Source organism: Lissotriton helveticus, chromosome 4_1 (assembly GCF_964261635.1).
Source record: "Lissotriton helveticus chromosome 4_1, aLisHel1.1, whole genome shotgun sequence".
NCBI classification, from domain to species: Eukaryota; Metazoa; Chordata; class Amphibia; order Caudata; family Salamandridae; genus Lissotriton; species Lissotriton helveticus.
In genome coordinates this window covers 702,553,073-702,578,566 of record NC_136063.1, presented here as the reverse complement: position 1 = coordinate 702,578,566, position 25,494 = coordinate 702,553,073, and the positions used below count along the sequence as shown (strand labels likewise).

At 46.6% G+C, this 25,494-nt stretch overlaps 1 protein-coding gene across 1 annotated transcript in view; it reads right to left on the bottom strand.

Moving 5' to 3' along the window:
• The window catches only part of PRKDC (protein kinase, DNA-activated, catalytic subunit), a 3,158,350-nt gene that overhangs the window by 2,139,446 nt on the left and 993,410 nt on the right, over positions 1-25,494 (bottom strand). Inside the window, exons 42-43 of the mRNA XM_078687323.1 lie at positions 22,797-22,975; positions 13,360-13,528 (exon numbers count right to left, since the gene is read on the bottom strand). Of these exons, the coding sequence (XP_078543449.1) occupies positions 13,360-13,528; positions 22,797-22,975 (348 nt within the window). The remainder of the gene's footprint in view (positions 1-13,359; positions 13,529-22,796; positions 22,976-25,494) is intronic.

Sequence of the window (25,494 nt, the reverse complement as noted above, 5' to 3'; positions counted from 1 at the left end):
GAAATCCCCCTGCTTTTGTTTTGATTTGCACATGAACTACTGGAGTCCAGAAAGAACTGTTAGTTCTTAGTGACGTCTTATGTCCAACCTTACGTCAAACCCAGCACCTTCCAGGTATAAATATACCAACGTTGCCTTAAGCAAACACACGGTGGTTTGGAGCAGAGCGGCTATCTACTTGCCCGAAGCCCAGCTGATGCGAGAGCCGAAGGAAGCCGACCCTACCATTTGACGCACTGAGAGAGACGCTGTCTTTTTCTCCAGCCGAGAAAATCCAGCTCCGGTGTTTCCAGTCACCCTTGCGGGTTGCTGGGAGATCGAGTCCTGAGAGAGAGATACAAGACCTCCTACATTCTATTACCAAGGTACGGAGCTGACTAAACCCTTAAGAGAATTCTTGATTCAGATTCTTGGCAAAAACCAACTTAACTTAAACTGCAACTTACTTACTCCTTCCCAAGTATTAGGCTTAGGTCAGGTACACCGGGGCAGGCGTATCTTAGAAGCACCAGTTGAGTACGTTAGTCAATGTTTTTATGTATGTATATATTTTATCGATTATAAAGTATCATATGGCTAAGAAACTATATCAATGCTTCTACACTATTATTTCATAATATTACTTTTACTGTACGCAGTTTACTTTATGATAAGTATTGCAATTGTGGCAACTCATTTCTCTTGCATGAGAAAGAGGACTGCTCAATAAAGAACACCTTTTATTGAAAACGCCCGTCTCTCTATTTCTCTGCACTCTGGTGAAACTAAGTATGCACGATTGACTGTGTGAAATAACTGTCTATTGTTTTCACACGACTCTAGAGATATACTCTTTATTCTGAGGGAGCAAAGTTGTCATGTTTATGCGGTTGTCAGAAACTAATCCCTTCTTGTCTAAATCAGGAGAGTTAACTCTTTCCTGAACATTCGAGAAAGTTTCTAGTGACCTCTGAGCTAGCTGGCAAAACTAATTAAGTCTAATATAGTCAGTAGAGACCTAGATGACCTCAGTCCTACGTCTACACTGCTGTTTATATTATTCCAATGCGCAGAGCCTATTGGGAATATAGGAACTACACTACAGGGGGTGCACGCTCAAGATAGCCACACGTAGGTGAGGCTCCTGCGGCCCAGACCCAAAAACAAACAACAATCCTACATAACCGCTGGAAAAGTGCAGCCAACTGTGTGGATTCCATGACCAACTAGACGAGAAGAAGCAGTTCCCGGTCCCACTGGCCTCTGATGCAGCAAAACACCTAGAAGTAAGCCGCAGCCCAGAGAAGGGCGTATGATGGATGGTGGCGCTGCAGGCCCTGAAACTACGCGAGACCGGTGCTGCACACGTGGCATAGGCCGCGCTCGCCGCTGAGGCTGGCGTAGAGGGCAGGACTGAGACAATCAGCAATCCGGCAGAGTACGACAGGGCTGTGAAAAACAGCACACCCGGAGGGACCTGCGGAGGCCTTACAGGCTGAAGTGATCTCGACTAATGTGACTCAAGAAAGGTAATTGGAGCGCGGGGAGTCCATCTTGACAGTTGTGGGCCAACAATGAGAGGCTTGTCCATTGGATTTCCCCCACCTCTGCGACCTCAGAGAGTATGAAATAAAGGCAATAACTGCCACTTGACTTCCTGACTGCCGCCCACTTGCCGACAAGAGCCACATTATTACATAGCGGTGAGAGCTCCCCTCGTACTCAAACAATGCAGAGATAGGAACCCCATGGGGAGGGCTGGTCGGGTCGTCGAGTATACTAGTCGCGTGCTACGACACCAGGCTCTCCCCGAAATAGTTGAAGTAAAGCTGGGAAGCAGAAGTGGGTGGCCGGGGGACCTGAAGAGGTGCGTCTATCAGGTGGCGCTGACTGCTGAGCGGGGGAAACTAATTTAAGCCTATCACAACGCAACACCATAGTGCAAGCCCACAACAGTAGAAACGGAGAATAGCACAAAGGCTTCCTGACTAAGGGAAATACACTGCAAATCAGCTTGAACCTCTGTGCTAAACAGAAGTAACCTTGGAGACTTACTAACCTGTTTGAGACGCTTTTAAAAGCTGCTAGAATTAGTAGCTATTTGGACAACCTGAGGAAAACAATACTCACAAATTTAGGCTTGTACCTGGCTCCCGATGTTCCGCCCTGGTCCCCTTCATTCGCCCATTCATATAACTTGCAAGATACCTGTGAGCAGGGTGCAGAGTACCAAGCACCAGAGACAATACTCCCCACTTCAACTCTGGACGTGTTATAAGCTGGCCACCTGGTACCAATCCCTCTCCTAAACGCAAGCTCACGCAGGGGACAGTGCCGGCTATCAGACTTGATCATCGAGTAGGAAAAATGGACAGAACTGAGGGCAAACAGTCTAAACTATCATTTGAGGCCTGGAAAACTACCTGTATGCAGCTGTAAGAGCAGACTGGGTCTGAGGCCCCGCAAGAGAGCCAAGGAGATGACTGGAAAGCCTTGCTCATCACCATGAAAAACAGCTTCACGTCCATAGTCTCTTAAATGGACACCATTGTACACAAGATCAAAAAACATGATCACGGGATCACGGAGGCCGATAATAGAATTTCCAAACTGGAAGCCACCACAGTAAGTAGCAAAGAACAAATCTCTCAAATGGATCGCCTGTTGAAGGTGATTGCGGCAAAGAATGAAGATTTAGAGGGGCGCTTGCGCCGGAACAATGTGTGCCTACTAGGATTGCCCGAATGTACAAATGCAGGCCACATGGAAGACTTCATCGAACAGCTGCTATGTGAAATATGTAATGCCTAGGCCTTTTCACCACAACTAGTAATTGAGCGGGCACACAGATCATTGGGGGAGCAACCCCCTCCGGGAGCACCACCCCGGCCTATCATAGCCAGATTTCTCAATTACCGTGACAGGAACACAGTATTTTGCCTAGCAAAGGAAAAAAAGAAAAGTGAATATGACAATACCACCCTCACGTTCTATCCGGACTTCACAGTGACAGTCCAGGAAGGTTTGTACAGGTGAAAAGGAAGCTCCAACAAGCCCAGATCGATTATGCTATGATGTACCCGGCGTGACTCAGGGTCACTCACCAAGGAAAACAATACTTCTTCAACACTCCACAACAGGTTGAGGACTTTCTGAAAAGACTTCATCGAGCAGCATCCAAAGCGAACTCCAACCAGTCCAGATCCCGATCAACTTCGCCATTATCCAAGTTAGATTAAGGACACAAAGAGGTTACAAATGCGGCTCAGCGAGGCTAGCTAATACACAGGGACCCAGAAAAGGCGCCCCATCACAAAACTACCTGGCGGAACATTGCAGGGACATAACAATATCTGGGTAGTTCCCTCAGTACATCCCAGGGATACCATCAAGCCCAGGACTGGACTACAGCGGATATGGTGACCTCTTTTCTATTCTATTTCCTTCCCCTGCGCTGAACTATATATACAGGTCCGGGCACCTGTACACCCCTACTCTTTGATAGACCCTCAGTCAATGGGTCAAAATGGGGCAGAGGGTCATCGCGGGCCCCCTAGCTGCACCTCCAAGGGATAACCACCTCTTTTTTTCTTTTGTCTTTCGTTATTATTGCCGCTAGCAGAATAGCAGAATTGTTGGCTATATTAGTTTTTTCTGTTATCAAAGGGTGGGTCATGTATTCTCAACAAGTTGGGGAAGACGGTGTAGGAAGAGGGAGGTCTGGGGCAGCATTCACAGTGTCAAGACAATCACCATCAGTTTACCAGAGAAATGCTAGACATTCGTTTTGTGTATTGTGGCAATACTATAAGTACTAAAACTCTTACTTATTAGATAATAGCAGGGTTGCAGCAATTCACTAATATTATATTTATGACCCGGAATGTTCAAGGGTTGTATATCCCTCGGAAAAGAAGACATGTTCTGGCGTACCTAGACAGGCATTAAACGCACATTGCATTATTGCAAGAGACACACCTAGACCCCTCCATTACCCTAAAAGTTGCCGCTCGATGGGCAATACATCGTTCATTTTTGTATTACTCCACATATGCCAGAGGTGTAGCGATACTCATTAAAAGAAATACGCCATTTGTTCTAGGAGGCTCTTTACAAGACTCACAAGGTAGATACTGCATTATATGGGCTGCCTGTAGTCCCACACGCTTGCAATAGTCAATTGCTATGGCCCCAGCGTAGATGACCCACATTTCTTGGCTACACTATGGGGTAAAATACTCACCATTGGGTCGACATATATACTATGGGGAGGGGATTTCAACACTGCCTTGGTACCCACACTTGACAGATCTCACCCGGCATCACAACATTACACCGCAGCACAGGAGCAGATGGTAGGAATCATAGCAGACAACGGCTTGATGGATGCATGGAGGCACCTACACCCCACCACTAGAGAAGGTACACATTACTCTGCGGCGCACTCAAAGTGGTCCAGATTGGATTATTGGATAATTTCTAGGGGGATGGGGCAATGGGTGGAACAGGTGGAAGACCTAACTAGGACATACTCCGATCACTCCCCAATAAAAATGTTATTAGCTTTCCCGAGGGGAGGGGTGCCATATGGCAATTGGAGACTAAATTCAACAGCTTTGCTGGATACCGCATTACAGGTCAAGATTTTTTTGAACCTACTACAGACTGTGGCGACAATTACGACGGTATGGGAAAGCTTCAAAATTAATATGGGGAGGCTCAGCATCCCTAAGGGGGAGACATTTTGAGAGACATCCGGAACCAACTAGTAAAGTTGGATGCCGAAATTTAAAACTCTAGAACAGGAACTAACTACATCCACTGCTGGAGGACTAGAAAAGCTGCCCTTAGAGATAAAATTACTGAATACAAAGACACAGCGGGGAGAGAATGTAAGGTTAAAGGTAAATAGTATAAGGCCCAAAACTATGGAGAGGGGGATCGCCCTGGGAAAGCCCTAGCAGACTAGATCAGACAACCTAGGTTTTCCAAATATGTGACTTAAATTTATGAAGCCGAGGGCACACTCCACACACCTTTTACGCATTTTCAAGACATTCTACTCTACGTTGTACACCTCACAAAGAAAGCAACCTCTTGACCTTCCTCAATATCTAGAGTACGTTGTGCTCGGCTAGTTAGGTGATTCCCAATTAGAGTTCCTGGCTGCAGATCTCGCAGAAGACGAAATTTCCACGGCCATTATGCAAATGACGTCAGGAGGACCCCCTGGCTCGACGGACTTCCAGTAGAGTTCTATAAAAGGTATGCAGTACAATTTGTCCCAATTTTTTAAAAAGTGTTTGACGAGGCAAGTGAGGATGGTATACTGTCATTAACCATGAGACAGGTCATGATAACCTCACTGCTCAAGCCAGGCAAGCCAGCGTAACACTGCAAATCTTACATACCACTCTCTTTAATCAACTGTGACACCAAGATCTTGGCCAAGGTTCTCTCCAATAGGTTGAATCTCTTGGTCAGTAACCTGGCGTTGCCAGATCAAGCTGGTTTTATACCAGGCCGGGCGAAATCACATAATCTCTGCACGCTGTTCGCAATTATACAGGACATTGACCCAGAACTAGATGTGGTGGCAGCTTTTTTTTAGACGCCACCAAGGCGTTCAATTCTGTGGAATGGGACTATCTCGCAGGCACGCTCCAACTTATGGGACTACCCCCAGGATTTATTAAAAGGATAGAACTAGTATACCAGCATGCCCTAGCTACTGTTCTCCTTAATGGCTCCCGTTCATTACCTTTCAAAATCACCAGAGGTATGAGGCAAGGCTGCCCACAATCTCCACTATTATGTGCTCTCGCTATAGAGCCGCTGGCAGCCAAATGGAGGCAACATCATAAAGAATGGGCGCTCGCATATCCCACTAGGCATATCCTCATATTGTTATGTGCGGATGACATACCCCTATACATTAGAGATCCTCAAGAGAATTTAAACCCAGTATTACGCAAATTCATCAAGTTTGGAGAACTCTCCGGAATACATATTAACTGGAGTAAATCGCAATTATTACCCCTTACCCATAAGGTTAGACCCCATGCATTAGATTATCCTTTGGAATGGAGCACTATGGAGGTTAAATATCTGGGCATCAAGATTACTAGAGATAAAACCAAACTCATGCGTATAAACTATGGCAGAACTTTAGATGCCCTGACAGATTCCATTACCCATTGGAGGGAGAGAGTGTCGCTAATAAGAATAGTGGTACTGCCCAAATGCTTTATCTGTTCACAAATATTCCTTCCAGTCCTGGGAAACCATATTTTGCAGCCTTGAAGACGCAAATGATTCGACTGGTGTGGGGAGGCAAGCAACCCAGACTAAAATGGGAAGTGCTGACTCTTCCTTTTTCAGAAGGAGGATTCGAAGTACCTGACCTGGAGCTATATTACCTCTGTGCACAGGCACTTTATGCAATATACTGGTTCCATCCACCCCCATTCATGCCACATCAAGTAGTTGAAATGGGATATATGGCCTCCACTTCCCTATCCAGGTTCATTATCACACAGCCTAGAAAGCGAGACACCGACCCCACTACGGTGGCATGTGCTACCACTGCATGGAGAACACACTTGCGCATAAATTAGACACCCCAATGCTATATTCACCCCGATTACCTATAAAATACCACCCGGAGCTGAAAGTTACCTATGAAGGGATATGTAGGCAAGTCATAGATAAAGTTCAGGTACAGACATGAGGAGACCTGTATGATGACAGGATATTCCTATCTAAAGAACAGTTCTTTCGTGATAATACACCCACAGCGATGGAGCTATTCATGTATGTGAGACTCAGGCAGACTGTTGGGGCTGCCACCCCAGAATTCCCCCAAGAGCTGCAGGTATTCCCGCCACTACATGAGATGCCGCAATCAGAACCACCACAACATATTACCTCTCTTATATAACACAGTACACAAAAAGAGTATAAGCCACCCCAGACACCATCACGCACACACTGGGAAGCAGAACTAGGCATGACACTATCGGGATGGGAATATTGCTGCAAACAACTCTTCCGGTGGGAGGGAGAAGCCGCTGATGGAGAGGTAGAGGCGGGTGTAGGGCGGCGCTGCGAGAGGGCTGGGGACGAGCAGGCTGTCCAGGGACCGGGAGGCGCACCGCTCTGTGGGGCTCGCAGGTTGGCACTGGCTACGGGCTCTGGATACATTAACCTCTGCCTGGTTGTGGAAGGAGAGTACGGGGAGAGGTGCCAGAGCAAGGACGAGAAGGGCACGGTAACGGGGACAGCTGCAAGGGCGGAGCACCGGGAGATTCCACTCTTAAATAGAGGGCGGAGGGGAGCGGGCAAGGGTGATCTATACCAAGAAGAGCAGCTACTTGTTCCAAAGTCTGTGGGCTGGATGTGAAGGGGACATGACGGCTGGTGGAAGGAGAAACTTACCAGATCACACGCAGGGTCCCATATGAAAACAAGACGGAGCGTGCCGCGCTTGGAGCGCACGTGCGCCTTACAAAAAGAAAGTGATCAAAATAACATGAAGCTACCGATGACGGAAGGGAGATGTGCACATGCGCGTGTTCATGGGCGCGTACACAGACCACAATCGCCTGCGCCTGCCCTGGTCTGTCTCCCTTGAGAGGCAAGTCGCTGACAATAAGTCTCGCTGGTGACAGCACTTCGAGCTGCGTCGCCAGGTGCGAGACCTAAAAACTGCTGAAAGCACCAGAAATGGAAGGGCATTTAGGAAGAAAAGAGGTGGCAAGGGGCATACTGAGTAAGAAAGGAAGATTCGACTTCCCTGATAGAAAGACTGAGCAGCATGGACAATGCACATGACCGGATGTGAGACACTCAGCATGAACAACATAGATCATCAGCTGCCTAGTAATTGTTATGTTATGTTTAAACAACTTAGAAAGCACGCAAATACCCATAGGTGTCTCTGCGCTAAGTGCTCCTGAAGGCAGGGCCATGGCCTAGATAATTGAGAGTCAACACAGTCAGCGGACTCTAGGACAGGCACAGGGCATTGGGAAAGCCTGAAGATGAGGCGCACACAGTCTCACATAGGTCACAGCCGGCAGCAAGGACACTGTAGTGTTATATTTAAAAAACAACACCCGCAAAGCTAATACAAATTACCCCTAAAGCGGTCTGCCCCATTCGGGGCACCACTAACTACCCAGCCCCACAGCCAGAGGTACAGATGAGCAGCCTAAAAGTACAGTTGGAGCTAGCTGGTTTAATGGGTCGGGGGTTCTAATAAAGTGATGTGTTCTCTACGTATTCACTGTGTCTGGAGTGGAATTATGAGGAAGATGACACCACATCTGGCAATCATGAGCTGGACATCAAACATTTCACTGTTGGCTGGCCGAGGGGGTGCAGTATGTCAGGCAAAACTTTAGTAACACCAACTGGCATGCAGCTGCTAAAAAGCAAATGTATATTACACTTCGCTGTCACAGTTTCAATTGCGAGGTGACAATCAGTTTATGGGCCGCCTCCTCAAACGCTCCTGGCTACTGCACATCAACTCTCTTTCTCTCTCTGTAAACGGGCATGGTGTGCCGGCCCGAGCATCAGACTCTACAGCAGCTGCTTCAGTGGGCATCAGCAGCCGCCGCAGACCCATGGGGTTGGGTCCGGCGGTCATTGCCATTAGTTTTAATTTACTGCCACGCGTCAGTGCAAGGAGCACTGATTTGCCACAGCCTAGCCACCAGAAGCACACAACCTTACCTGGAGCCAGCAGCAGGACGTGACGTCCTGTGGCACCTATGTCTGCCTCAAAGTGACATCTGTCAGAATAGGGCCGTGGGGTAATCTTACCTTCTGATACATTGTAGCAGCCAGTGAGTTAGCAGCAGATACTTGCTGAGCCACCCCCCAAACTAATGGCTTGATAGCTGAGGCGCTATGCCAATTATATACGTGACAAAATGCTGAAAGAGACATTGCACCAACTCCAGGTGGAGACGTCATTCGTGATCCGCTAATCATCTTCGGCTGAGTTCATCTGCTCTGGTATTCAGAGATCCCACCAGTTGCTACACCAACAAGGAAATGCCTTAACTTTCCAGCCATTTCAAGAGGCGCAGAGCCTCTTGACAAAGGGTCCATGACCCCACCCCGCTTTTGCAATACCACATGGCGGTAGCGTTGTATGTGAACACCTGTACCAGCCCTCCTTCGATCAAAGGAAGAAAGGCTTTTAATGCCAAGCAAGTCCCCCAAAGCTCTGACAGGTCTCCCAAATGGCCGCCCCAGCCCAGGAGTGATGCATCAGTCAACACAGTTAGATCTGGTTGGGGAAGGGAGAGGTATCTGCCACTGACAAAATTGTGGTTTGTTAGCCACCACTCTAGGTCTTTTGCATTCCCCTCCGAGATCTGGAGCATGTTGAAGATATTCCCCTGATGCTGCACCCACTGGAACTTCAGGCCCCACTGTAGAGACCACATATGCCAGAGGACATGTGTCACCAGCAGGAGGCCATGAGGCCCAACAGCGTAAGACTCAGTGAAATCAAGGATAGAGTCTGAAACATCATAGCTGAATATCCTGGACTCACCTATCGGGAAAAGAGACCATATACTCCACCTTGTCCAGAACAGCTCCGATGAAAGGGAGCCTTTGAGAGGGAGTCAGGTGCAACTTTGGCATGTTGCTAGTGAACACCAGCAACAGCAGGAGGTTCACCGTAATCTGAAGGTGGGTGACTGCCTGGGGCGAGCCCACCTACAACAGCCAGTAGTTGAGGTTAAGGGAAGACCGTAATCTTTGACTTCCGCAGATGAGCTGTAACCATCGCCATCACCTTGGTGAACACCTGAGAGGTACTGTAAAGCTGAAAGGTAGCACAGCAAACTGATAGTGGATTTGGCCCACAGTGAACCGCAGATAGCGCCTTTAGTCTGGCAGGATGAGGCAGTGGAAAAATGCATCTGGCAAGTACAACACTACCATCTAGTCTCCCATGTTTAGGGCACACCAAACTTAGGCGCGCGTGAGCATTTTGAATTTTTCATTTTCAAGCAGTGGTTGAGAAGGGCTAGATCCAGGATATGAAAGTCCTCCGTCCTTCTTTGACACCAGAAAGTAGGAGGAATAACAACCACAACAACTTCTCATGCAGAGACCCTCTCTATGGCTCCCTTGGCCAAGAGAACCTGCACTTCTTGATGGAGCAAGGAGAGATGGTCCTGCGTCAGCCGATCGCAAGTGGGTGGCATGGGTGGTGGGAGTGTCACTAAGGTGGAGGGAGTAGCCCTTTGGACTATCTGGAGTACCCAAAGGTCTGATGTTACTGAAGCCAGGGGGGGGGGGGTGATAGCGTATCCTGCCTCCCAATGGAAGTCCATGATGGTCTGGGGGCAGACTAAAGAGGCAGCAGCTTCTGGTGGAGGGAGCAGCTGACATGACAGCTGGGTGCCTGACCCACATATCCTATGAGACCCATGCCCTCAACCACAAAAAGGCCTAGAAGCCTGCTGACTGTGGTAGTTGGAAGGGTATGGGTGCGGCTGGAGGCCATTTCCATGGCCACGAAAGGCAAATAGGGGTTAAGAAAGGGCCATATACAAGCCCAAGGACCTGCCCTCAGCCCTGTTGTCCTTGAAGGGCTCCAGCGATAAACCCGCCTTGTCCTAAACAAGGCGAGAGCCATCAAATGGCATGTCCATGAAGAAAGCCTGGACATCCCCTGAACAACCAGATGTTCTCAGTCAGGGTCTGGTGGTTCCAGTGAAGGATCCTTGAGGCCCGACTGATGCCGATGGTGAACCAGCCGGTGTGGTCCCAGTAGGGGCCCCTACTGTGACAGTGGTGTCCGAAGGCACTCCAGAGGGGCCATGGGCCAGGCCACCCAAAGCAGCGGCGCATGGCCTCATTAAATTCTTTGTTAGGCAGGTGTCGCTCCAGCTCTGGGAAAATCGGGAAAGCGTAGAGGGGACCCAGAATCAATAGTCTTCGACTCGTGGGCCTGGAGTGACGACACTCCCTTGTATCGTCGGATGACTTTGATAGATACAGGGAAGTCGTAGAGTGTTTGGACTTCTTCAACTTCTTGTGTTTGTGGGACTTCCCCAATGACGTTGAGTGTGACAACGAACGTCAGGTTCTACGAACTGTCATGTGACCTTCCAAGAGAATGTGACCTCTAACATAAAGGAGTCGACCGGGGTCCAATGACGAGGAGCTTGAGGAATGACTCCCTCAGTGCCTTGGAGTGTATGGCGCAGTAGTCCTCACATGCCTTGGAGTTGTGTCCTGGCTCCAGGAACCACAAATACACCAAGTGAGGGTCTGTCACCAACATTTGCCTATGACAGGTCCCACATGGATTGAAACCAGCCAGTTTTCTTGAGGAGATTCTCACACCACGAGATAAAAACTCAAAAGGCTCGACAAAAGTAAAAAAAGACCTGTCAAAAAGCACCTGTAGGATATCTCAAGAAAATACGGACGTCAGTGAACTGAGGTGGTACGTATATAGGTACCACACAGGTCACTTCCGGCGTGGACAACGCAGACGCGAAGTCAAATGACACCACCTACTGGCACTCATGGATGCTGTTTGAAAATCTTCAGTATCAGACACCTGGGGATATTCAAGGGTAAGAAATCTGCAGATATTCGCTTTTTGCTGTAATTATAATGGTTGTTATTTAACAAACTGTAATGTAGTAAAGATTTATTGACCGGTTTGGTTTCTTTAACAAAGAAAAGAGGTAATTTGTGCAAAACGGGGAGTGCATTTTCTTCCATAATCAATCGCAATTTTTCCTATGTCGAGCTGTAGAGCAGAAAGGGACAATACTATATATAGCCATGGGGCCATATAATGAATGGGTGCACTAGCACCGTGCAGAGCTGTGTGCCCATTGTAGCCTTTTCAAGGCTTTGCACTTTCAAAGGGCACACATTTGTACAACTCTGTACTATGTAAATGTACACATTCTGAAATGTCCCTGGTGAATAAACAAAGAGTATATACACAAACTAGCCCTCCTCCTATCCATAGTAAAGAATTACCTTGGAATTTTGTCGCTTTCCACCACATCCACTTTTCACATTACAGTTATATGGAACTGGACGGCTGTTACCCCAAAGTATGCAGAAGCCACTGGTACTTATTAATAACCTTCCAGCATTAGCACTTCAGGGCTTAATAAAAAGTTACTCCATGCACCAGTGAAGCCCCAGCTGTAAAAGAAACTGAATGAGCGGGATCTAATGGTAGATCTTTTTAGGTACGCTTGTCCAATCCTGAGAAAAATATAAATATTAACTAGAAACAAGATTATTATACTCCAGATCCCCTCTACTGTCCGTCCTCTTTTTTTCTCTTCTAAGGCTCAAAAATATAATCGTTAAATCTACAAATATGCAAACCGATAAAAAAAAAAGAACTGTTTCTATCCAATCTGTGAAAACTCCCATTCTTTGTAATTGGGATCCTAAATGTTCTAATGATTAGTGTTAGAGTTTAGTTGCTTGTTAGAGCTTAGTTGCCCGAGGTTTTGGTTAAATATCCATGTCCTGGGAATATTACGCACAAAACCGGATTCAAAATGTGAGCTTGCTCCGCCTATAATCCCAAACATTTCAATAACATAGCTCACATTGGCCAATAACGACTTACCTACCATGCACTGCTGCTACTTTGGACTAGATCTACAGTTTTCAAAGTATTCTTTTGAATTACAAGGCGGCATTAAATGGCCCTGAAGTTTGTTTTGGAGCAAATGTAGCAGTTTCTTGCAAGAGGCAACATTTGCCTTTATAACTAATCGCCCTTATCACGATTTTACCCTGTTTAGCAATTTCTCCGTTTTAATGTTTCCCAATGTACTTCCTACAACCTGTGTTAGATTATCATTTCAGGATACAAAAAAGTGCATTGTAAATCTCTGATGTGCATATGTGTTCATTATGTGACAGATTAGCTGAATGAGGTACACATTTCATAGGGGTGTATGTTCCCACCTATGCGCAAATGTACAGGCAGGTCATTTTCCCATGGACAAAAATGCCCTTTGAGGGCACATTACATGATTTCCTCACCCCAAGTTATCAAGACTGAAATGAGTGGGTTCCTTTGTATTCTAAATAAATGTAGACATACTCATACTGCCTGTGCAATGTAATTTCCTTTCAACAAATAGAGAGAAGGTAACTGAGCCGGTAATCTGAACTTTTTCCACTGCTGTTTGATAAACTTTAATAAACCTTTCAACAAGTCCTCAAACCAGTGTCTGCCTTTCCATACCATGCCTTTATCTCAAACAACAGAGACGCATTTCTAATCTCATCACGTATCACTTTCAAGTGGTCATAAATGGTGACATGATTGCATTCGAGTCATAATCTTCTTCATACCTTTTCAGGTTTTTCACTGAAGAGAAAGCCATGGTAGAATTTGCTTTCTGTGAAGACGCAGCTGATCACTGCAATTGCACAGTTGTATGCAGCGCAATGGTACTGTCTTCTTTTATCCAGCAGCTGTGTCTCGCCAGTCATGTTTTCGGAAAAGGCATCGTAGCAAGATCTTAATAAAAATTGTACAAACATTGATGGCAACGTTAATTTATCTGATTACGAGTTCTTTTGTGTTCAGTAACAAGCACTAATGTATTCAAACTAAAATCATAATCATTTGTGCAAAAATAATATTTTGTAAAGAAAGCATGCTTCTGCAGGCATATATACTGTAACATCAAGTCTTATGCATTCTAATAAAGATAACTATTTTTGCCAGAGTTTCTGAATCGATAATTTGTTAATATTTACCAAAACTGTACATGAGGAGTGGAATAGGCAAGAAGTAAAAACGACGAAAATAATTCTTATACCAATTATTGAGAGTGCAATTCGCACATTTTGCCATCCACTGCTTTCGAAAATACACAGTTTTCAATGAATTCTAAGTTGTGACTCCTTTGAGTGCATGCATCCTTGCAAAGGTTTTCAAACTAAGATGATGGAAAAACAGCCTTTCATAAAAGTGCGATTCAATGTCAGTACAGCAGGCTCAGATTGTGCTAAACGTCTTTTCCTTTATTTTTTCTCAACAGCCAAACATTATCCTGACAAAACAATGTCAAATATAAAACTACAAATCCCATAAATCCTATCAGCAAAAAACTAATGTCCACCAATCTGGGATCACGACCACCATTCACATTTGAACATCCACAAGGAAATTCACTTTCACTTTATTCACTATTCAGCAGTCAGATAAGTGCCTTTCCCTCTGGATTTTCTTGTTTTTCATATTATGCACCACTGATCTGTCGTATAGTATGTACTTTGTGTCAGGTTGTTTTCCTTCCCATTTAGCAGTCATGGGCTTTAATTTGATGCACTGTTTCTGTTTTTCCAACTATAGTATTTATTGTGGAACCTGGAGCTTTGAAGCGCGAGGCCCCATTTTCCCCACCTTTTCATTACAGAAGCCTAGTGCCACTGAGGAAGAGCATTTTTTGCTGTCCGGGGGCATTCTGCACTGTGGGGGTAGGCTGCCCAGATACTCAGAGAAGCCACGCCTCCAGGGGCGCTGTGAGCGCGAGAAAGGCTACACTAGGCGTCCTGTTCTTTTCTATCACAGAGGAGACGGCCTCTGCACCAATATCAGGTTTTGCCTGCAGCGATTTGTACAGTTGTGTCTTTTTGCGCCCAACACTCTGCTTGATATCACCTGCACGCAACACAGCATAAAATAAAGGGGAGTGCGCAGTAGTGCTATGGGTTCCTATTTCTGCACTGAGCCCGATTTGGCCCTTGAAGGCCTAAATCAAGATTTGAGACGTTATATCAAAGGGTGCTCCTAAGCACAACAGACTTTTTCCGCCTACAAGAGGTGCTTAAGGAGGTCCTTATAAACAGCGTTTCCCTTGCCAGTTTAAACGCCTATTCTCCTGATCACCCTGTCAGGAGTAAGGAGGGAGAGTGATTGTGAAGAGGAGCAGTTCCTTCACTCCCATAGAGGAAGAATTTGGTGACGCAATAGAAACAATGTCTCCCAGACTCTGAAGCCCCGGCCTGAGCCGACAAATACTGCTGCTAGCTGTGGAGCGCACCTTGATTGTCGGGGAGCTCCAAGATCAACTGTAAGGTCAAGGCCAAGACATTGTCCTTCTGATGCCTTCGAAATACTTAGGGATGCATTTTTAAAATAGGCAAGCTAGCACCTTTGAGAACCTTACAAGCACAAATCCGTGGGAATACCCCAATGGATGGCAAAGTTTGCCTTTACCGGAGGGCCTCGATGTCTGGGGTCAATCTGGTGACCCTGACCAGTAAGAGGTCTCAGGAGATGATCTGGGTCCTAGTAGAGCCTGGAGACTGGAGGGAGGCCCCAAACATCCCAGGCGAGAAAGCTCTCCTAAAAAGGTAGTAGCAGACACAACGACCTAAAGAACATTTACCACCCACGCTCAGCGAAATGTGCTCCAGTGGCAAAGGTAGCTCAGCATGTGGGCAGTAGAATGAGGGAGCCTATGGATAAGAAGGTCAGGGACCACCTAAAGGCAGAATACCCAAGACTGTCCTTGAAGGCAAGGCGGCCCAGGCTCCCTCCAAAATCAATGGCAAAACTACCACTTTTATAACCAGATTCACAAAGGATCCCAACAAAAGGATATATCATTACGGGAAACTTTCACAGGACAACCTGCTGGATATTCCGGGGATCCTAACAAACATATAGGATGAGATGGAAGAGGCCAAGTACACTAGCAATTTGATATCCCCAGATATGTTTCCTCTCCTACTATTGCAAGATGGGTTTGTTGTGTCATGACATAAGCAGGCATTGATATTTCTTCCTTTGGTGCTCACTCTCTATGAGCACAACGACATTTAAGGCCTTCTCAGTTGGAAGGCACTTCCAAGATATTTTGAGGGGAGCTGATTGATCATCAGACTCAACTTTTAGAAAAAGGTCTATTTTAAACCAGTGATGGGGGTGGTATTATTGAAGCCTCCGGTCCCGATATAGATTATAAAACGTACTAGCTATTGTAAAGGAAAGTGTTAGTTCCATTAAGGAAACAGAGACCAGGATTATCCCACCCAAGAGTGAACGTAACTCAACTCTGCCATAATTTTACTCCCCACCCGATTACTGTAGTAGGTTAGGCCATATGGCAAAAGTATATAATTTTGATTGATTTTTTTTGTATATAGTAAATACTTATTCTTACGTTATATGAACTTGCGATCTCATTAAGCATTCACTTTTGTTACAACTGAGGAGTAATACATGCTTGATGAAAGTTATGTTCTTTAATGTTGTTGAACAAGTTACTTACCTTCGGTAACAATGTATCTAGTAGAGACATAGCACCACTTTGGAAGGGACCCCCGCAATTGTTAAGACCAAAACCTCCCCTTGAGGCAGAAGAAGATGCAGAGCATAGGCAGGATTCGAACCCTTGCCTGTGTGAGCCTGTGCCCCCAGAGGCACAAGACTTACCCTTGCGCCATAGCTCCTTGGTGAACCATCACAGCAGCTGGCAGAAAGGCTGCGACCACAATATAAGACAGTGAAGAACAACCAGTCGAGAACCCAGGAGTAAGGACAAACTACCATAAGGCGTCAACCAAAAAGGAGACGTCAGATCCGAATAAGAGACCTACCGAATGTAGCATTGCCAGAGACTGTAACCACTAGAGTGCAGGGGAGGCAAGAAACCTCAATCGGTAGAAGAAAGGATTTAGACTCACAATGGGCAACCCAGGGTAAGGGTTGTAAAGGACACATGGCATATGGGCCTACCGTCCCAATACAAGGATGGGTAGATCAGATCCACAAAACAGAATGTAGCATCGTGAGTCGGAGAGAAGAGAAGACATCACCCCGTAGAGGAATAAAGCACCTAAAGGGAGGTGAAGGCAAGAAGACCAACCTGAAAAGGTTGTCGCAGGATGGGGAGGACGGGCGGGTGTTAATAAATCTGCGGCTAGACTATGTCTCTACCAGAAATAGTGTTACCAAAGGTAAGTAACGTTTTCATCTGATAGAGACGTCTAGCTGCAGATTCCTTAACTTAGAATAGATACCAAAGCCATACCCATAGAGGAGGCGGGACTGCGACTAAACCCCACTAAGGTTCAGAGAGAACCTAGCCGTCAATAACATGACCAAAAGAGTGTCAACAACCAAAGGACGAAACACAGTGGGGACATAAATGACAGCGTATCCAACTATCAAACCCTAATGCCCTGAAGCGAACGGGAACCAAGGGGAAGCTAGGGCACCACAGCCCATCCAGAATAGCACGAAAAAAACCATGTGTAGAGGGTATGAGAGAAAGAAAACACCAATCCAGAACGCTTGTGCCTGATTGAAAAATTCCGACTTGGAAAGAAGACGAGCTAGAGGCATGAAGGATCCATAGGATCCAAGGTGTCGACAAAAAGCCAGAGCTAGCCCCAGCTAAACAACTCCAACAGCGCAAAGCACTGTTAAACCTGCTCCTGTAAAGATACGAAGGCAGCAAGATACCGACTCCTGCCCAGTACGGGCCGATATGGACCAAAATCACACCTAGTAAAGAAACTGGCTTGAAAAAGGCAGTTCAGCACCTCGCAGGTAGCAGAACTGAACCTTTGGCGTGAAAAAACACAGGATGCGGCAGTCGACAAGCCAACCCAAAAGACTGGTAAGTGGTATGGTGGAGAGAACGCAGTCCGCCCCCACATGTACCACAAAAGAAAAGTACTGCGGAGACCTTTCAGCCAGACATGTGTGAGAGCATTGAAAGGATGCCCATACACAGTCAGAAGGACGCTCATATGCGGCCAGAAGGAACACCAGGAAGCAAGACAGCAGGAACAGCTGAGATGCGCACAACAGCAAGGAGGCAACGGCCACCAACACCAGAGAAGATCTGGTGATGTAAGAGGACAGGGCCAATACCTAGGCAGGAAAGCCCGCACAAGCCATTATAAAGAGCATGGTGCAGAAACAGCCTTAAGGGGAGGCGAAACCCGGCCAAAACCAGGGACTAGGGTATGCTCAAAAGTACCCGTATTATACAAAAGGTGGGACTAGTCCAGGCTATATGCAGCGTTTGCCTCTAGTCCGGAAGAGACAGTAGTACCCTCGCAGGACAATTTAGAAGAAAAGTTGAGCCTAACAAGGGAGTACTCAGAACCAACTCACGGGTCCTAGACGCCAGGCAGAGCGGAGTTCAGGGAGAACCGGCTCTACGAATCCTCCACATTAAGAATGCCAGCAGGACGCAGAAATCCCTGCGTGGAAGGAGCTGGGATGTGGATAAAACTGCTGGGGAATAAGCCAAAGGGCCATAATAATTGTACAACAGAGAGGCCCACGGCAACTCCTCATTGGCAAGAACAACCCAGAAGGGACTGGAGTTAAAGGACGGACCATGTGACAAAAAGCATGATTGCAGGACATGCAAGGTAGACACTACACAGCAGAGACCCAGACCAAGAGTGGAAGCACCACAGACAATAGAGCGATGCGACCCTATGGGATGCATAAAGGGGTATATGAATCCCAGAGGGACACCCGCAATGAAAACTCCACAGGAGCGAACAAAGGCGAATGCAGCCATCTGCCACCAGCCAATACCCCACATAGGGTAAGGGTTACCCCCTGGCAAGAAGGGGGGCGTCCTCTTGTCAAAACAGACAGTCAGAGGACTGAAAACAAAACTAACCAGCCATACGGCTGTACAGACAATACAGAGACACTAACCCGTCTCTGATGAAAACCGGGTCGTAAGGAAAGACCCGCAACCAAGAAGAAGTCGGCTAGTGACAAAGCAGAATTACGGCAGCCTTGACAGAAGCCTGGAAATCGCTGAGTCTGCATGGGACCCAAAAAGATCTATACCGTTAAACGGCATGTCTAGGAAGCTTTCCCGAATATTATCAGGAAACCGACTGTCATGCATCCATGCATGGTGGCGCAAAGCCACCGACCGTGCAAGAGCATGGCCCACAGAGTCAGTGGTATCCAAGGAGGAGCGAATTAAAAAATGTGCTATCTCCTTGACGTGAAGAACAAGACGGAGAAGCTCTGAGTGCAATTCCTCCAGAAAGGAAGGAATAAGGTTAGCCACGGAGTCCCAGAGTGTGGAGGACGCATGTGCAAACACGCATGTGGTGGTTAAAGCGCGGATGGCTGTGCTAGAAAAAGCTGTCTTCCACATGCATACAACCAACTGGATTCCCGGGTGGGAGGAAACAAGGGAAAAGTGGATTAGTCCTGTAACCCAAAGGCCGCCTGAATCACCAGGCCCTGAGCAGCAGGGTGGAGGGATAGACAAAGAGGATCCACCGGAGCAGGATGGTGCCTACCGGCAATGGCCCGATCAACCGGGGCCCCGGAAGAGGGCCGTGCTGATGCGCCACGCAGGACCTCTAATAAAGCACACCCAAGGGGTAGCAAGGGCACCACGGTAATGGGCTCAAGATGAAGCAAATCCATTAAGGGATCCGGAATGAGGGGTACCACAGCAGGCTGAAAGCTGAGGATAGCAGCTGCCCGGTTGATTGTCCGTGCATAGGCGACCCCTAGCTCAGTAGTCACCCTAGGAGGGGACAAGAGGCCGTCTGTTGGAGACGGTTGGAGACTAATTCTCCCAGTTGCCATAAAGAGCGGGGCTGGGGAATGACCTGAAGGCCATGCCACACTAGGGACCTGCACCAGTGGCTCCCGACCAGAGTAAGCAGCAGCATCCGAAAAGGCTGTAGTGGATACCGGTATTGCCCGACCCCGCTGAGGGGACAAACGAGGAATCCAGAGGAAGGTCAACCCTATGCATGGACACCAGTGTGGATGAATGGATGGACACCGGCGGCGATGGAGGTGTTGGCAGCGGCGTCGGTGGGCGCAGTGTCTGAGTCGACTGGACATCTACGGCCTCCACGAGGAACGCAACCTCAACGTTGACCGGCGTCGGCTGAAGCGTTGCCCCAGACATGGGCTCAGGCTTGGAGCCGGGTGTGGGCTCGCACGATGTGGAGCCCAGCTCCAAGCTCGGCGTAATCGTCGCCGCCCCTGCCATCCGCGCAGGAAGCCGCACAGGGTTATGCGTTGACTGGCGGAGTGTGCAAGAGCGACCAGGACGGTGTGGGCCACGGCCCAACGTTGTCCCCTCGGCTCCAGAGTCTGAGTCGGTGCACACAACCCTGGTTGGGGAAGGATCCGCCGACGAGGGCCCGGCCTGAGCACCCTCCGCCTCTGTGGGGCCCGAAGGGACGTCAGGGAGAGAGGGGGGCTCAAAGTAGGCCTGAAGAGCCCGGGAGTAGGCTTCCATTTGGGCGCGCGCCGCTCCAACTCCTGGAAAAGGAGGGTATGGAGGTGACCTCCGGACGCAAGTAGCTGACCCCGTACAAGAGGAGTGGGCACCAGCAGCACGCCTACGAGAGGTGGACCTCCATGGACGCTTGTGTCTCCGCTTACCTTTTTTAGGGCGCCGGTCAAGGGAGCTGCCTCGGGAGCGAGCGCCTTCTGGAGAGGGGGAGCGGTGACGAAAAGAAGCTGGGCCGCACAGCCGCGCGGCCAACAGCTTCTTACGGCGTTCCCGGAGAGACTTCGGCTTCATCTGTTGACAGTCGCCGCATTGCTTGGAATCGTGGTGCACTCCAAGGCACCACATGCAAATAAGGTGCAGGTCAGTGCCGGACATCTGACGTGCACAGGCTTCAAAGGCTTTGAACCCGGAGGGCATTGCACACTGTTTCGGTACGACACCAGCGGTGTCAAGAAGGCCGAAGTAGGCCCGGAACTGCTGGTTTCCAGGATCCGCGTCATGACGCGGAAAAGAAGAAAACTGATGTCGGCGCGCCGGGGCGAAGCATATATGGCTCCACTGACGTCACGTCCATGGACGCCGTCAGGGCGGGGCCAAGCAGCGCCGCCCCCCGGCCCGCAGAGGTGCAACTGCGCATAATTTTCCAGACCAGTCGGACGCCTGGGGATATTCTAAGTTAAGGAATCTGCGGCTAGACGTCTCTATCAGATAGATACGTACAAGGAAGGTGTTGAATGACTAATGTAATTGTTGCACATCTTTTGTAGGTCTTCAACAGAAGCAAGATTACCAGTGATGGAAGTATCACATGCTGGACTTTCGCATGAAGAAAAAGGTAGTGCATTTCCTTGTGGTTGTTCTTATTGATGGTCATGATCCCTGATTGGTGGCCATTTGTTTTTTTCTGTAAGAATCATGGAAATTGTAGTCCTATGCTTTGATATTGTGTTTTTCAAGCTAACGATGGGCTGCTGAGCAAAATAAATGAATAGAATTTAAACTTTCCTTTACGACAGCTAGGAAATGGTATATTGCAGAAAAGTTTTGTCTACAAATTATCTCAACAGTACTTTATGAACATTCATAGTTTGGAAAACAGTATTCAAGAATATATGGAAATGATGCTTCCCATCCCCCGTTTTTTTCTGTCGCAATATCGCAACATCACTAACAGACACACTAGAGCAAATATTTCCTCCTATCTGTGAATATTTTAAGAAATTCATTTACGTATTTTCATTTTTCAAAGAGTTCTTTTGTCAATTTGCTGCTGGGAAAGTTTTCTTGATATATAATATACATCCAGCTCTTTTCCATTCCTAGCATTAATACAATTTCCATCCCACAACAAATCCCATCACTCTTTTTTCCCAGTTCTGGGCCTCATGATGGTCACATCCACCATCAAAAGTGATATCGTACTGTTACTTGAGTTTAGCTGATCTGTAATGCCATACACTGCAACTAAGAACACAGTCAACCTTGTATAGGATTCCTTCCAAAAACCCTTCAGTTTTTGACAGCTCCATCACATATGTACGTGCAGCATATTTCCCCATTGGCCATAGGCTCCCCATCACTGCCATTACTCTCTTCTTAAATAGATTTTAATATAGAGTGAACCAAATACTAGCAATTCTAAATACACTCAATGCTGAGTTTGTAGTCTGGGTGCAAATCAAAGAACGTGTTGCTCTTGCTCCGATTTATCGGTAGACTAATGCTTTATATCTTTTTCTTGCTCTCACATTCTTATGTATGGCTCAGGAGTTGTAATGTTCTATTAAAAATAACGAAGTGTTGGAAAACTCATGCTTCATGACAGTTAAGCAAAATAGAAAAAAACAGAAGTCAAATGAATGGTTGGCATCTGTAAATACCTGTTGAATGAACATCTAATGTTTTAGGTATTATGAGTGTTAGTCTTTCTGAGTCTGTCTTTTCTTTAAAGGAAATCTAGCATACTAGAGGAGCTTTTCTAAATAGAGATGCGCAATAGTTCTGGATGGAAACAAATGTGATACTTGTTTATAGTTACTGATGGGGCATAGGCTACAGCCTCTATAAACCTATTCTGACCAAATAAAATAATCTGAGTCAGCAATGAGCAAACTCCAATGCAACTGCTAATTGCTGAAAACTTATGAAACATACGAGTGACTGCAACTAAAATACCGGTGCAGCCTGTGATATAGACAGCAAGTGAAGGTGCATAAAATTCCCATGTAAGCCTTAACAGTTTTTAAAATGTTTAAACATCTAATATTCATGTTATTTTCAAAGTGCATTCCAAAGCAATTAAAAGGGAAAGAAGCATATATAAAATGGCATAAACAAGTGGGTACACGGGTTTAAAATTTAAAACAAACAATCCTATCAAGAGAATTGTTGTACAATGTGTCACTATGTGTTAAGAGTCTAAAGAAACCACATAATATAATATAATTAGGTGTTTTAAGTCTCTGACAAAATATTCACAAGTGTCACAAAATGTGATAGCTATACAAAAGTAGAAAACATTACTTGATCAGAGTCTTGGTGAGTTCATTTCCTTCTGTGTTTGAGGATCCATGAAAAGCCTGATTAATTCTGGACTCCTTTGTGTAGATATCCTCTTTAGGAAGACGTAAATATAGGACTTCAAGGATCCTGTAATAGCCCATTTTCTTGGTGACTTGGGTATCAAAAGCTTGCTCGTTTAACTTGATAGAAAGATTGAGAGAAACAAATTAATGCTTTCATTAAGCTTTAGACAAAAGATTTTATGAAGTATTTGATGATGTAACAAATGTTCACACCAAGTTTTTCCTAACCTAAATCACTTTTTCCATTCAGTTTTTACTATAAACAATGGGCAAACATACTTTTGCCAAAGGCAGACATCAGGACTACATACTAAAAAGATGAAGCCTGAAAAGAACAACAGGATTTGTTAAACAAAACTTGAACACCTAGTGAGCAATGTGCTTCCCCAGTTTATACCTACACTCTTCAAATGTTGAAGTCCACATGAAGGATAACTTACTCATCTTTGGAAAACACTCTTTCTGGTGGATTCTCTTGTCTAACCACAGATTCCTCACCTGTAGAATATCCCAGATGCCAGACAAGATCCAGAAGATTTTTCAGTATAGTCCCTGCTCATCAGCAGGTTGTACAGTGTGCCTCCAGGTTGACTCGTCTTCACTCCGGAAATGACAAGCGGAGCTGATGTCAGTTTCTTAGTGGACATCAGCCATGCACATGAAACCCAAAAACTAATTGCTTGTACTAGTGTGCAGATTTCTAATTTGGGACCCTTTTAGCTGTAAATAGTCCATTCTACAGAATAAGGGGGTGGGAAGGCAGTGAGAGATCTGCGGTTAGGCACAGTATCCACCAGAAAGAGCATTACCAAAGGTAAATAACTAGTTCTTCTGATGGATACTTTGAACCGCAAAATCCTTACCTATAGAATAGATGCCAATGAATGTGGAATCACTCAGGATAAAATGGCTTGTAGTACCAAATGGCCAAGATGCCCTTCCTATCAGTCCTGCCTCTAAGGGCAGTAGTACTTCGTGAACATGTGTACCGATGCCCACAATGCTGCCTGACAAAAACGCAGTACAGGCACTCTGCAAGCTAGCGGAGTTGTAGCAGCTCTGGTGGAATTGGCACTTAACCCTTTCAGGAGGCTGGTTTTTGCCCATCGCATGGCAGATCTTAATACAGACAGCTAAACATCTGGACAAAGTCTATTTCTGTACGCTTTTCCTTTCTTTGCCAAAGAGAACCCCACAAATAGATGATCATCGCCCTATCATCTTAGGTGATATCTATGTAAATGCAGAGCACTCTTAGGGTTCAGACCATGCAGTCTTTCCTCTTCTTTCGAGGGGTGAGGTGAGGCAAAGAACGTTGGAAGAGTGACTGACTGCCCGACATGAAAGAGTCATTTGTAAGTAAGGCTGCTCTAGTCCTCAGCATCAGTTTGTCTTTAAAGAAGATGGAGTAGGGTGTCCGGAGCTTGAAGCTTCCTCATGCGAAGTGCTGAGGTAATCACACTGAGAAAGACCGCCTTAAGACTTAGGAGACACAAGGAACAGCTGTGCTGTGGCTACAAAAGAGTACACATAAGGCAAGTTAGGACCACATTAAGGACTCACTGTAGCATCACAAAAGGTTTAGGCAGAACCATGTGGGCCAAGCTTTTGAAAAAACACATAACAGGTGATTTGACCAAGGATGGTTGGCCCAGTAAATGCAAAAAGTCCAAAAGGGCCAACAAATAACCTATAACCATGCTCACTGCAAGTTCTGGTTAAGACAAAGACTAATTAAACAGTAACACATCCGACAGTCTAGCTTGTAACAGTTCCATGTCATCGATCCAAACCAAGCCACAAATTTGTCTCAGCATTCTGAGTAAACAGATTTGGTAGGAATATGTATGCACGTCACCATGCATCTAATGCTTCTGGAGGCAGACTGAATGCAGCCAACTGCCGCCGCTCCATCTCTAGAATGAAGGTGTGGATTTGGATGGTCCAGGTCAAAGACCTTGCCCTGCTGCAACAGAAGATCCTCGCAGAGCAAAAGCCTTACTGGAGGACAGATGCTCAAGCCTAAGTTTCCAGGTAGCACACTCCTCTGGCCCAATCCAAAGGCAGTTAGATAACTTGGGCCCAGTTGTTCTTGATCTTGTTCAGGAGTCAGGGAGGGGATGGTAGATGCGGGTAGGTATATGAGAATCCCATGCTCCACTCTGGGTGGAAAGTGTCTCCAATAGAGAGCTTTCTTGGGAACACCAACATGCAAAAGTGTTGACACTGCATGATCTCAGTACAGGCAAATAGACTGAACTAGGGCTCTCCCTACTGCTGGAAGATGCTCTGCACACCCTCCGGGTGTAGCTGCAGTTCGTGATCCGCCAGGTGTTGCCACCTGAGTTCATCCACTTTGGTGGTGTACGACCACGGAAATGTCCAGACAATTCAGCGACGGCCAGAGCTTCAAAGCATCTTCGCAGAGAGTCCAGTATCTCACTTTTCTTGTTGCAAAAGCACATGGTAGTGGTGTTGTCTGTGAAGACCTGCACCACCCTTCACGTCATAGATGATAGGAAGGTCTTCAACATCAAGTGAACAGCCCGCACCTCCAGAAAGTTGATGTGGAGGCAGACCTACGTTGGAGACATGAGTACTCTGATGTAAACCTTTCCTGATAACCTCCTAAACGT